This window comes from Strix aluco, chromosome 26 (genome assembly GCF_031877795.1).
Source record: "Strix aluco isolate bStrAlu1 chromosome 26, bStrAlu1.hap1, whole genome shotgun sequence".
In the NCBI taxonomy this organism is placed as follows: domain Eukaryota; kingdom Metazoa; phylum Chordata; class Aves; order Strigiformes; family Strigidae; genus Strix; species Strix aluco.
The window spans coordinates 3,870,550-3,885,664 of record NC_133956.1 but is presented as its reverse complement, the minus strand read 5'-3'; the positions used below and the strand labels follow the sequence as shown (position 1 = coordinate 3,885,664).

General features: G+C 37.4%; 1 protein-coding gene across 2 annotated transcripts in view; it reads right to left on the bottom strand.

Moving 5' to 3' along the window:
• Positions 1-4,290: 4,290 nt before the first annotated feature.
• The window catches only part of MACO1 (macoilin 1), a 30,123-nt gene continuing 19,298 nt past the window's right edge, over positions 4,291-15,115 (bottom strand). For both annotated transcript variants that reach the window (XM_074850679.1, XM_074850678.1), the window contains exons 7-11: positions 9,615-9,773; positions 9,237-9,419; positions 8,262-8,382; positions 6,578-6,752; positions 4,291-5,472 (exon numbers count right to left, since the gene is read on the bottom strand). In XM_074850679.1, the coding sequence (XP_074706780.1) occupies positions 5,270-5,472; positions 6,578-6,752; positions 8,262-8,382; positions 9,237-9,419; positions 9,615-9,773 (841 nt within the window). In that variant the 3' untranslated portion in view covers positions 4,291-5,269. The remainder of the gene's footprint in view (positions 5,473-6,577; positions 6,753-8,261; positions 8,383-9,236; positions 9,420-9,614; positions 9,774-15,115) is intronic.

Genomic DNA, 15,115 nt, shown 5'->3' with positions numbered 1-15,115 from the left:
TCTCTTTGGGCCTTCCACATCTCAAATATTTTCACTGAGAACTGCTATGAACCACAACATTTAGTTTCAGATGCGAATTTACTTGGGATTTAGGGATAATATTTGGATTTTTTTTTTTTTATTTCAAGCTAATCACCAACAAAAGGCTACTTCAATTCTAATCTTTTTTTTCCCCATCAAAACAGTTCAATATTTCAAAACTTAAGTTGCTAAGGATGGCCTATGGTTCTCTTTCTTTACAGATGCAGGGCCCTGCTGCCCTCCAAAGAGCCCCAGGAACTTTGCAGACAGAAATGCATTCCCATGGGTAATGGATGCACCCTATATAATCGCTTTGGTTTGCTTTTTGACTAAAAGCAGCTGAAGCATAAATCTTCTTATAATAAGAATTGCTTACAATTATTCTGTATGGCAGTTAATTCATAGAGAGATTTACAAAAACCCCAAAACCTAAGCCTATTTCTTAAAAAAATTACAGATAAACAGATGGTTTTAAGTGACAATACACCTGAAGAGGTTACAAAAAATAAGAGACTGACTAAAAAGATCATCAAGAGACCAAGTTGTTTAGTCAAGGTTAATGAAAGTTAGGATATAGTGGCAAACACATGAGGAAACAGATCAGATTAAGTGAGCAATTATGGAGATAAAGATTGTAAAAAGCTGGTTATTTCAATCTTGTAAGAATTCCTTGGTTTTAGCACCATCTTAAATTGTCTTTAAAATGCTTGTCATGCATTTTGCATAAGGAATGTTTCAATCAGACTTTGAATGAAATGGCCTGAAAGCAAAGGATAAGAAAATTCACCTGAAGCTGACACTTGGTTTATGATCAGGGTACTGCATTACAGCTGTGTTTGTTAGGGAAAGGAAATTGTTAAGCTAATGTTTTGGGGTAGGGCAGGAAAAAGCTGTGTTTCCCCACAAAAAAAATGTACTACTCCTGGAACATTTCCAGAAATGTAAAGAGAGCAGGCTACACTTTCACTAACTGCCACTATTATTTTATTATAATCAAACCATTATTGTTCATACCAGCTAAATTTTGATGGGAAATAATTTCTTGTTAATTATGTAAGACATATAGTTTAAAGATTTTCATTGTAAGCAGTAAAACCCAATATTTTCTGAACCTGACAACATGCTCTACAACAGCATAATTACCACTCAGAGACATTATAGGTAAATGAGCCACTTACATCTGAACTTGATTGAAATGGATTCTTGCCCTTTTTTCTGCCTATTCTCCTTTATTAGAATGCTTTAGTCAAATGGTTGTGTATTATTTTAGTGCATCATAGAAGCTGATTCAATTAAGATACTGTGGCATCTCAGATTTCATTTTTATAATCTATTATGTATTAACTTGCTAAAGGTCTATTTCTGACCTTGACTTCCAAATTACAAGAAAAGGAAGTGTCCAGTAGTAAAGAAACACTAATTCCTATGTGAGTATTTAATAATCATTGAGCTTATGACTAAAGCTTGTAAGGTTAAAAAAAACCTCAAACCCCAGCAACTTACTATTGCAGATGATCAAGGTGCTGCACTACCGGGTGCTCAGTGCCAGTAGTACACAAAACTGTTTGGACAAGGTCAGGTGCAGACTTTGGCTTAGGCTCTCTTTCCACTCTCAGATGCTAATCCTGGGAACAGTCTTACTCTCAACAGCAGGCACTATTGGTAAAGGAAAAGGGTTAAACTTCTTAATAGAGCGTTTTCTATCAAATGCTATTGGAAGGAGTCCGATTTTTATTTTGAAGTTTAAAAAAAAATCCATCTGTTTCATACAAATGTCATCAATAACAACGTATCTGGAGCAGCAAGCTCCTGGACACAATAATGGCAGGATCAGGAATTGCCAAAAGGCACGTTTCTTTTGGTCTAAGGAACTGTCTTGGAGCCAGTTACTCTAGTGTGCAATTCCAGTGTGCTTAAGGCAATTCTGGGGTAAGCCAACAACTTCCAAATCGGATTTAACAATTAAGAAAGAAAAAGGAAAAACAAACCACAAGTTTGTTTTGCTTAAACACTTCAGCGGAAATAGCTCCTTTAAGGTAGATGGAAGTTCACCTGCTTTCCTGCACTGAAGTTGGTATCTCCAGCTTCATTTCCAGCTGGCCAGAGAGGACATTTCAGTCAAAGCAGCAATTTTTTACTTTCCGGGAGTTATCTGACAAAGCAAGGCTGAGTTCAATACATGCTTTTAAGCCCTCCCTTCCCCATCACCATGAAATATGCTAAGAAAGGGGAGCTAGTTCATCTTAGCACAGTTATAGGATAGATTCTATGAATAAAGGAGCTTTTCATGAAATATTAAAAATAAAATTACATACTGCTTTCCACTCTACTTAAAGTTTTAGTGAGCATAAACCCCGAGGTGCTCAGAGCCGTTGCAGAGAAGTCCTGCCTTTCCATCACACCTTTTCTTCCTAGACTTAGGCTGGCTGGAAAAAGTTCTGGATATTTCAGTTTTTCTTTGGCTGATCTCTCTAGAGAATTTATCCTGCAGTAATATTTCAAAATTGACTGTAGAAAAAACAATATCCTAGGTGACCCTTCTGCAGTCTTATGTTCTTAAATTCCCCATATATTAATCTTGTAAGTACAATTTATGATGAGTCATTAGGATATTTTCCATTTCAGGCATTTAAATATTTAAAGATCCAGAGGTTGGCTGGTATAAGATTTGAGTGCTTAAATTACCTCCTTCCCCTCACTCCACTTATCCTGCATAGCAGACTGCTGCCTGAAAATACTTTCACCTTTCCTAAAGGAACATTTCCGTTTGAACTGAGGGGGGTACTAGAGAATGCAACTTCTGCTGCACTGCAACGTGATCTGTTAATATTGCAAACTTATCTATAATGTATTTTGATTAGGAGATGATCTATGGGTATGTCAGACTGGTGGTGGTTTGAGAAGAGGAAAAAAAAAAAAAAAGAATGTGTCCTCAGGGAACTGGGAATTTCTGGTAGTGCTTGCAGCAGAATCACAGAATAGTTGAGGTTGGAATTTCTTGGTACCTGAAAACTTTTACCTGGAGACCCAACACAGTCAGAGAAGAACACCCATGTCAGGAACAACTATGGCAGTAGCCAAAGCAAAGATGTGAAAGACAGCTCATTTACCTTGAATACAACTGCAGGACTCCCAATAAAAAATTTTACAGCGGGAACTGTGGCTGCTAAGAGAATTAAGCAGATATACTGAAAACCAGGGACAAGTTGTTCTTTCTTTTTGTCTAGACAAGGACAATGCTTAAACCTCCAAATCATCCATCTTGGCTTTGCTTTTGCAGTAGGGAGAATGACTGGAAAGGAACAAAGGCTAAACTTACAGACATACCTTGGCAATTCTCAAGAAATTTACCTTTTTTTTTTTTTTTAAGAGCCCACAAACAGGGTAACTTGCTAACTTTATACATCAAATACAAAAAGCATCTGTTCTTCCTTCTGTTTCACAGAAGTGAAGAAGACTTACCTGGAATAACAGCGCTCTTTAAACAAAATGTATTCTTTATACCAGGCTAAATCAGGTCAGTTAAAAAAGCAAAAATAAATTTTTTTTTTTATCTGCAAGAAAATGTTTATTCTTTGTAAACCCCACAGAAAAAAAGAATGCAGCCAAGACCAAGTATTGAATGAAAATTGTGCCAAAGTAGGCAGCAAAATGGGGGAACCTCAACACAAAAAGTCAGTGACAATATTTCATGTTTTGCACAAAGATGAAAAACCTATGACATTTCTGAGTAACACTTTTATGGTGACAATTACACAAGATGATTCAAAAATGCAAATGACAGCAACATGCACACCTGGCTAAAGCTAGAAGTTTTATCCCAAAAGAATATCTGTGATTAAAGTGATGAAACTTTAATACTTCTACTGACTTGCGTGTCCTACTTCATGTCTGTTTTTAATGAGGCATACGTGCCAATTAACATGAAAAATTTTTTAAAAAATTTCTTTTTGGAAGAACTTTGTCCTTCCAGAGTCCACTGCATGTTTGTAAAATCACAATGTTGGGTTTGTAATTTTGCTAGTTTCCAATACAATTTTGCTTCCCACCCCTCCAATCCCCACCCTCAGAAAATCTGAAACACTTCAGAAGTCGCCAGTGCAAACACTTTCTATCAATGTATAATATACATTTTAACTTAAACCTTTGTGCAATTTATGAGTTTCCTTTAAAACTCCTTAAAAAGTCCTTGGCACAACAGCTGAAAAATATTCAGCTCCATTTAAATTGTCAAACACAAGGTGATATAAAGTGTAAATCACAGTTGAATAAAATAAAAAAACCCAGAACTGCAGCTTTTATTAGCCAGCTTTACAGTCTCTTGTATACAGTACATTGCACAGTTCCGCCTTCACAATAACGCTTCCTGTATTAATATGGTGCCTTCCACGATGCAGTATAATCAAGGCAAGTTACAGAACACTGCTGAGTTTATATTAAAATAAACAGAAGATGTAACCTTGGTTTATAATGAACATCCAAATTACCATGTACAATTTGCAGTAGACTCTGTAATGAGCTTGATATATAAGCTAGATGACAGTGAAGGGGGAAAAAATAGTTTAAACTATCAAGTTTCCTCTTGAAATGTCTTTTCCCAAGGCACTGTGAACAAGACTGTTAGCAATTCTCAATGACTAAAAACACCAATGGGAATATTAATATTTCACACAACAACCACTGTCACATCATCATCTATTCTCTTATTCTTTCCCTTAAACAACGCCCCTGAAATTTGTTTGGTCCTTTGAGGGGTAATCAAATTATCTTCCGCAACATCACATATTTGTATTTAATACATCTATCAATCAAAGCTTTGTTAGATTATTTAACCCTTTCGCTGTAAAAACTAAAGGTTTTTCCTCACTATTTCTGAATGAATCTGCAAATTCAACTAGATTATTAAAAAAAAAAAAAAAAGAAAGGGTTCAAAATCAAGCAAAGCCCTGTGTTTTTCAAGAGGAAACCATGCAAGAGTACATAAAAAGGCAAAATTGGCTACTTGAAAACCAAGAATTGTTTTTAATGCATTGGCCAAGGAAAATAAATTGCAAAGTTCTGTGAGGTTTTCTAAAAATTTACAAGAAAAACTGATGGGCAGTTCTAGTCAATCCAGATGTTCTTTTATCCTGTTTTAAATGACAACAAATACAGTCTCACACAATACAATTTCATCTTGACTGCAAGAGACACTCCTGTGTGATGCCTTCAGCATGACAAAATTACTGGGCAAAAAGAAAATTGGCATTCATTTCTTCAAGGGCTGATAAACAGAGGCATTGGGATCAAGTCCAGAAGGGCTGGTCTCCACAAATTTGGAAGAGTAATGTGGGGAAACAGGACTCAGAGTGCTGGTGGCTGCAGTGTATGTTATGCTGGGCATTACTGCCATAACTTCTGCAATCTTCTGTTTTAGGTCCTTGATTTCCTGATCTTTTTGAATGATTTGCCCTGAAAACAGCAAATAACATCACTTAGAACCAGCAGCATGTTCTCACCCTCCACCAGCTGTTCAATGATGAGAGCTATTGAAGCGAAACCCCCAGAAGACATTCAGCACTCTAATGTGGTACCAGTATAACCACAACTCAAGTGACTCCTGGTTCGTCTTAATGACCCAAGTTTAATTATCTCTAGTTACCATGTAACACAACTAGACACAGCACTTCCAGTAGATTTTGCACTGTTTGGGTACGCAGCTGCACCATACCAAAAGATTTCTTCCATGGCTCAACTTTTTTCTGCACTTTTCTGTTCACATTTTACAAGCACCTCATATGAGCACATGTGTTTGCTTATTAAATGTGTTATTTACTTTATTTTCAAAACTGTCCTCATCATTTTTCTAAACCCTCTTTGTGCACACTCACAACATCACTGCAGCAATTTATGAAACTACGTAAAGAGAAACGCCAACGTGAAACAAAAAAAAATTTCTCACTCTAATCAAATTTTCCTGCAACCAAGCAAACTTCTGCAAGGAAACTAAACAGGTACTAAATCAAAAGGTTATTTAATTTTGCTTCACGGTTTGAACAGCTGAACAAAGGACAGTCTGGGCAGGGTTTTATCCTGGCTTCATGCTCCCTCTGGTGGCTGCAACACCGGCCCAACACGGACACCAGCATCCCCACTGACCTCACCAGCGTGAAGTTTAAGACAGATTGCGTTATTTTTTCTCCCCACATTTAGGTTGTATTTACTTCAGGAATAGTAAAATATTATTAGGATCCAAGGACAAGGGATTAATAGATGGCAACTATTACTTTATCTTCTAGCTCTTCAAAATTAAGTTCTCCAACTTTAAGGTAATGGTTTATAAAAACGTAGAAAATCATCATAAATTAACTTAAACGCCCAGCCTGACATTTACTGTCTTCAGTTCAATAGCTTGGGGAAATAAGGGCAGCTGATCAGCTTAGGCTCACATTCACAAAGCCCTGAAAGCTGAAATGCTGAGCGGGGGCTGGAGCCCACCCCTGAATAAAAAGGTAGGATGTTCTGTTCTCATGATTTCAGTCAGTACTATGTGTTGAATTAAACTATCCCATGTTACCTTGGGCAATCTCAAGCTGCCGTTTTGCATCTCCTAACGCAGAGAACAGATCCAGCTTGATTCTTGTCTCTGCACTCAGGCTGTTCTCTAAGTGCTGTGTTTTATCCTGCATGGCTGAAAGTGCTGACATTAACACCTCCGTATCCTTCTCATTTTCCTTGTACTTCCGCAGTTCCTGTAGGAGTAATTAGGACAAATGTTATTCTCATCGACTTTACACATGAGATATACTGAGAAGTCTTTCTCTTCCCCACAGCACACCACTGGGCCTGGTATTAATACTGTAAAATTAAAATGATGGTTAATTAAGGACACTGTAATATTACCTTCAGTAATTATACATGACCATCATACAAGTGATTAAAGCCATATTGTATAATGCATAATTACAGTGCGGTGAGCAAGTACCATTTACTCTGCTTCTCAGCCCTCTATCATCCGTATCGAGACCCTCCACCCAGAAATCCTCCTCAGCACTTCCAGGTGCCAGCTAAGCAGCCGCAGAGTCCTCTCAGCCAAGCTGTGGAGTATGAAAACACTTCCCACAAGCAAAATGGCTAGACTGGGGACTGATCTCTTGCTAGACAGTTTAAAGTGATACTAAATCAGTATTTTAAGCTATTTCAGTTGGCTGATGAGAGGGATTTCTTTATCTCACAATACTTCCCACACTGAACCTAACTGGGCTGCAAACCCAGAAATTTAGAAAAAAAGAAAAGGAGGGAGCGAGTATTCTGCACATAAGAAACAGGCACCTTGTGGCTGGGAAGTATGCAATAACATTTTGACTATGAAAAAAAAAGAAATACTATACACACACACACACACAAAAAGAGTTCTATACTTTTAAATGAAGAAATAATACAACAGCAAAAATAGTAACACCTGTACCAAAAGGCTTCTCTAACAGTTTGAAGATGCTAATAAAATTAAAAAGCTTGACTATAGCTGGTTTTAGTTATTTGAAAGCCATGCTCCTATTCTGCATGGATAAACCATACTTGCTTTCAAGGGTTCGGTAAACCCAGGAACAACAAGGCTGCATATGTTATTTGGAAACAAGTTCACAATAACACCAGGTGGATTTTGAAGAGTGTCTAAAAAACCACAAGACATTAAAAATACATATTCATGCAAATTGTCAGTTGACAGTCCGAGTACATCTTTAGGAACAGACATTTTAAAGGAATAAGGTCAACTTCAACTCACACATTTGAGCTCTTAAACTCTAACACGCCAGACAACGTGTCTGCTACAAGTCTACCACAACGTACTTTCCATATTCAAGCACTTTCACCAAAAAAAAAAATATGTCTGGCTGGTGATTAAGACTGCATTGAGTCAGCAATCTTACTTGCTAGCAGTGAAATTTATGATACATACTGGCAACAACCTCCTCACATTAGACAAACAATGTTGTTGAGATTATATTCTCAGTCTATCCAGACCATTGGCTCGGGGAGAAAATTCTAATAATTTAAACAACTGAATGGTGTGGAGCTGAGACTATTAACCTTTCTCATACCCACATTCTTACAAAGCCTGATGCAAGACATGCAAGACAGACATCTGAAGAGCATAATTCTTGACAGTGCTGATTGCCTTTTATGTAGATCCACCAATTTCAGAGGGCTGAAAGCACTCATTGTGATGCTGATCTAAGCCTCTGGTGCTTTCTCATTACCTGAACTTTCATTTCTAGTTCTCGTATCTGATCTTCCTTCAGCTTTATGTCAATTGTTAGCTTCTTGCACTCTGTCTCCAGCTCTCGGATACGATTTCGTAAAGTTTCAGTACATTCTCCTCTGCAGAAAAAACATTAAGAGAGAAGAAAATAAAATAAGAATGAAGCTATCATTCCTGAACTGTTTATAACATGAAAATTAATATAAATATTGAAGAATAAAAAAAGAAAACTAACTTTGTTCTCAGCAAGAGAATTTCCCTTATGGTAACAATGCAAAAAGCTGCAAAAAGTTATTCGGTGTTATGCCTCAAGTCTTAGAAATTTGGAATATTTATAAAATATGGAGAACAGAAAAGCAGAAATAATTTTTTTTAGCTATTTGGAGCACTGCATATTAAAGTCATCCACACTTGTGCCATGCTTTCATCTTGAAAAACTTCCCATCTATACACCTATGTTACTACTGAACCACCACTGTGCTGAGCACTGGTAGTCACTGGCTAGAGCAGAAAACTTCCAAGATGTGACATCAAGACAATATTTTAGCCAACATCATTGCATGAATCCTCGATTCACAGTCCCCACATGAAAGGGGATGTTCCATTTTTTAAAGCAGACTGACCCATGCAGGGTACAACATCTCTCTGTCAGCACAGTCAAGGTACAGGCGATAATTTAGAGCATATTCACCCTTTACACCCTGTAAATGTGATGTACATGAGTACTGAGACTCAGCTTCACGGAAAGAAATCTCCCAGTCCTCCCACTGCCTAAACGCAAATAAACCTCTTAATACAAATAAAGCTCTTTTTTTAAAAAAAAAAAATAAAAAAATCAAATACAGACTACTCCTTCACGTACAGAAGAGTGAAAAATGCGTCCCCAAATCCCCCCTAAACACATTTCAGTAGCAACAGCTACATTTCAGTAATTTTCTGGAGCTGAGCTTGCTTCTGGGGTAGAACGAAGTACCTTGTAGCAGCAGCAAATGCGACAGCACGTGCAGCAGTTGCTTCTTCCAACTTCTTTCTTTTCTTTTCTTCCATTAATTGTTTTTCTACGAAGGCTCGTGCCTCCTGCTCTGCCTTTAGTTTCTTCTCCAACTGGCTGATCATTTGTTTATCTTTTTGTTTCATTTGTACAGCATTGTGTAATCTGGAAGGTAACAGGTATGGGATTTAATAGATGATTTTACTTACTAAAAATAACTTGCTGTCAATGGTCCCAAATGAGTCTTGCTGGATTTACAGACCAGTGCCTCAAACTTTGTAGAGTCTTAACGTAACACTTCCCCTTTACCAGACTACAGTCATCAGCAACTAATTTACACAGCTGTGTAGAAGCACATACTTGTTCTGAAGCAGTTCATTTTCCTGCCGGAGCTGTCCGATTTCAGATCGAATTCCCCGCTCTGTGTTAGTCAGAGAACTGATCTGACTACGTAGCTCCTGCTCGATCTGCCTGCTCGCTTGCAGGTCAGCCTTTAACTTTTTAATATCTTGTTCCAACCTAAGAAAGACAATTTTAAAAGACAATTTCAACTTTATTTCCCAGTTACCCAAAGGTTCAAGCACGTTATATAAAAATAAGCAGAATAAACATCATACCATCTGCCAACCCCCCAAACCCTTCATACTTAAAATAATCAACTCTCAGAAATTATGTCTATCCTCGCTAATTAATAATGTTTTATATAACTATACATATATACCTGTATGTATAGCTATACACACACTTCACAACCTCCCACAGGAATTTTGTTTTCCTCCATGCACTGCAGAGTTGTAAAACAAATCCTATGGAATTATATTTTTCCCCTTCTAGCAGAAGTGAAATGGGTAAGTCTCAGAAGTTGTAAATAAGGACAGTTGCACATATGAACAAATTTTACTTTTCTCAACAAATTATGAGTTTCATTTGTTAGTTATAGCTGAGCTATGGAGCATACTGCTGAATTCTCACCTAAACCTTTTTTTCCCCCCTTTGAAGTACACGACGCGCATGTTGAATAAAGAGAACGTGCTAAGTCATCCACAGTTCAGGAGTCAGTAAATTTAGTTTTAATTGCTCCTGAACAGAGACCATCTGCTATATGCTTAACTGTAGCTTTTGAAAGCTCTTGAAGACTCATGCAAGCTTATTAATTAAAATATTTTCAACAAAAATCGGTTAAATAAAACACATTTCTAAAGAGAGGCACCCAGCTAACCTTACTTTTTTCCTCACATTTTCAAAATAAGATTATTGAGTCTTAGAATGAAAAGGCATCACAGGTGAACAGTCAACCATTTTTTGAGCACTGTTACATACTTATTTAAAGCTAATACGCCTCTCTGTCAATCCTAATTTGCTCCATCAGTTATTGATTTAAAAGTTTTTAAATGTTCATTAAAAAAAGATAAAGATGTTTTTATTTCCTGAAGTTCCATACAGAATTAGTGGTAGTTGAACATTAAGACTTGGGAAAAAGAGTCACAAAAGCCCAAATGAGCTGCCCTTCTTGACATTCACTAGCGCAGATGAACGGTAAGAGCTCTTTGTCCTCATAATGAAAACACTTAGCTCTTTTGGGCTTCAGTGCAGGAAAATCTCAACCTAAAATGCTAGTGAGAGATACGAGGCACAAGAACATCCTGTGTGAACAAATCAATAGGTTAAATGTGGACTCATCAAACTTATGGAAATTCATAAAAATACATCTGTAATAGGCTGAAACGGCACTGAAGAGGTCTACTGGGTAAATTAACAGCAAGAAGCAGCCTATAAAGGAGCATGGTCTATAATACACTTATGTAACTTAAATGCTCACATCCCACTTTCTACAGCTCTACTAAGCTGTCTTTCCAGCTACACCTGAATTTCTGGTAAGAAGAATTCCTTTTAATATAGTATAAACTGTTGTCAAATGTACCTTTAAAAAGAAAAAAAACAACTTTTAATAGGCAAATAGTAATAGTACGAAACAAATACACATTTCATATTGAAGACCACACATCATTTCAGCACTTTGTACTCTGTTGTAGGAGGAAAAGAATTTGCAAACCTAACCAAATATTCATTCAACCATAGCACACAAACCAAAAATGGAAAACCCATCAGCAGGCGTTACTAGGTATGTGTTTTCACCGTGTTCAGTATGTGAAGTGATAGAGCTGGACAGTCGCTGGGCGATGATATAGCAGTTCAATTTAATCTTCTGATAAACAGAAACTAAATGTTTTAGAAAGAGCAAACATTAACTGAAGAGAGTAAGATGCTGTAGGAAGCATTAACAGACTGTTTTCTGCCAACAGCTGATTGGTTTTAATATAGGTTTTCATAAATAAGTGAAAAAATGGTGGGTAGGACAACGTAAAGGAATGCACATAAATCACACACTTTACATCGACAAGTATCTATAAATAATTTCCACATACATGTCTACAATAAAGTGATAACTGTGAAAGTAAGACAGCTGTTAATAGCCTCTTCCCTATAACCAACACTATGTCAAACTTGCTCAAATAAGATATACCAGGATTTATTTTGGGTATTTAGTATTCTAGGAAAAGAAGCACTGATCAGGTAAAGCTCAAATAAATCGGAGGTGCTGGCACAGGACAAGCTGAATTTGTATTTTTGGCAACAGAGCACTGACATTAGTTCAAACTTCTTAAGCCATCTGGTTCATGGCATTCCCGCTGGTTTCAGTACAGGCTCTGTACTTGCAGTGCTCATGGGGCTGGTCCAGACTGTGCTGTAAAGAAAGATGAAACCTGTGTGATCTGTAGAATGCACACAAACATGACCAGAAAGGATGTCTACTTCCCAAACCAGGAGGAATTACGGGAGGCCGCAAGCCACAGCCTTCCTTTTTACTTAGTGTAGGTAAGAGACCAGCCAGAGCTGTGTACATTAAATTTGTGAGAATCGGGATCAGGAAGTGTTACACACTCATGATACATCATTCAAACCTGCCTGAACACAGAGCCAAAGCGTCATGGATGTCCCTTCCACCTTAGCTTTTCAAGCATGCTCCAAGTGTCAAATATTCATCCTTTGAGTCTGAAGGATCACAGGGGACTTGGGGTAACTTACGGGAAAATGAGGCTGACCTGCCCTTCATTATGACTTTCACCGTAATCACAAAGGAGTCAGGACTAAACTCAGCAAGAACTGATCAAACTCTGGGTGCTTCTGTTGTTTATAAAAAACCAGTAGCCACACCACTAAACCACAAACCGATAGAATATAACTGCCTATGAGCAGCTGGTGCTGCTCGCCTGCAACCCTTCCTTCACTAAATGCTGCAGAGAGGAGTTTCTTTTTCTTAGAAACTGCTAGCAGGTGTAAAGTGGGAATTATACACCTTGAGCGTCCATTCAAACACAAAGACTCCCTGATTTACTAGCCACTACAAATGAGCTCACAGTAGGCTCAGGAGTAAAAGAGTGGCAACTTCACCAGTTCGACTTACTGGAGTCCTTTGATTAGAGTACTTCCACACATCTGATTTTTTCAGACCACCATACAGTTAAAAGCTTTTGTTCTGTTGTGAAACAATCACTTCTATCTGTACAGATGACCTTAAACAGTCAAAAGACAGAATAACATATGTAAAACATGATCAATCTCCATACAGCAAGTGATCAGCTATTGTAGTGCAATTCCAAAGGGGCAGAAGAGAATTAATACAGACAAAACTAATCTCTTCCAAGTCAATGGCAGACAAAACCATCGGAAATTTATCTGTCGACGGACTTGTTTAGAAATAAGTTTTAAAGTAAAATTTTACCAATTTTAATTATTCCTTTTCATTATGCCATAGTTTTTGCTATAGCTTTAAGTACCAGAGCAGATGTTTTCTGCAATTTATAGAGCAAATAAATGCTTCTTACTATCTAAAATGAGTTAGGAAGCTAATAATCCATCATAATGCAGGGACCAAATGTTTCCTGTATGGTTTATGGTTTCTATCCCAGACCTGCTGTAATTAGCTAGAGATACAATTTAATTTAAAAAAAAACCCCACACACGTGAAGTTCGTTTCCCCTCAAAACCACACGTACTCCTTGCACTCTCTGGTGTGTAACCATGTTCTTATCCATCTTATGAAGTCCAGCCAAACATTTTCAGCCTAAAAATTTCCTCCTGTGGAACGGTAAGTCAAAGCTCTTCTCTGTATATAGACAGAGAGGTCATCCATCATTTTCACAGAAATACAAGGAGATTAAAAACACCCTTTCTGTTGCCCCCTTTCTAAAATGAAAGCACATCATCAAGGTAAACCAATACACTGTCATAAAGCTTCGCTGCTACAAGCACAGACTAGTGCGTGGAGTCTTCCCTCCTCCCCTCCGTAATAGTCTGCACTACTGTTACAATGATAAATGACCCAATAAGACAGCATTTTTTTTTTTATTATTATTCTTTCTACCATTTCATTTTCTGCTTAAGTCTCTTATTTCCAGGCTTATTGGAAAAGTTATTTACAAAGGGCGGGTGAAGAAAACCTGACTTCTAGAAGATACTTTTCTCTATTGCTGCACAAACTACAAGTCATTTTGACACACAACTATTTTTAAAATGAGGGTTTGTAGTTGCAGATTATTACATTGTGCTGTTTATACAACCAAGGCCAATTTCTTTCGGTTTGTCATTACTATAAATGCAGATTTACCCATTTTCTTTTCTCAGCACTATCACATATCATTTCTGATCTCACTGACGAAGAGAATTAATCAGTAATCACCTCCAAGACTCAGTATTTTTCCAAATGCTTCAGGGAAGATTGATGGATCAACTTAAAGACAACTCAATTCAGCTTACTCCTCCTAAGTATCAGTAACTGGTGAATAATATATCCTTGTGGCTTAGTTTACTCGGTTAATGCAATTCCATAATCACATGGCAACTGCACAAAAATTAAACACAATTTATATAAAAATTAAAGTTTTAAAAGACCCAGAAGGCACTCAGATGCTTTTCTAAGAGACACATTTTTTTTCCTTTCTTCTGTTCAAGCCCAATCTGTTGGCATAAGCATCCACTGCAGTGCACCTCCTTCTTTGAAGTAGTCAATGTGATCCCACAGCATTGAGGTTCTCCTGCTGTAACTAATATGCTGTTACTAACAGTTCCTCAGAGCATTTTTCATTACCAAAAAGACAGTAATCCACAGAGAGAAAGCCGAGTTACTTATTTTTTTCCTACACAGCATTGATCCAAGTAGTTGGCATTTCAAAAGGTTATTCTGTTTCTGAACAGTCCAAGCACTATGTTGACAGTGGCTTGAAAATGGTCTGCTAGAAGGATTGTCTCCCAGATTTCTAATTTAAATTCCCAATTCTTTTGCTTTTCTATTCTATACTTTCCATCGCTCCCATCATATTGCATGAAACATTGACAATCTCCCCCACTGCAGCTGACAGCAGAAAGCCTTCTGGTATACTAATGCCATTTCAGGCAGGGGGGATAAGGAAGAAGCAGCAAGCACTTTTAGGACATGAATGGTGCCACAGAAGATGTACAATAATTAGAATCAAATGGACAGAAATTTACATTAAAACCTTCAAGGCTGTCTCTGCAGGTAATATCAAATTTTAGAAAAGTAAAATAAGATGCGGTAGACCAGCCCTTGCTTCACAAATATTCTTAGTCCAATTGCCAGAAGATATCATCGTTATCTCTGAGAATAATTAGTACATAAGACAGCTTGTTTCAACACCTCATGTGCCAAAGGCAAGACCTCTATGGATACAAACAATTTTGCCAAGCTGCACTGCCAGTTTTTTGTGTGTTTTTTGGTGGGGTTTTTTTGGTTGAGGTTTGTTTTTTTTAAGGGTGCAAATAGCTAGAGGCAGGACATGATT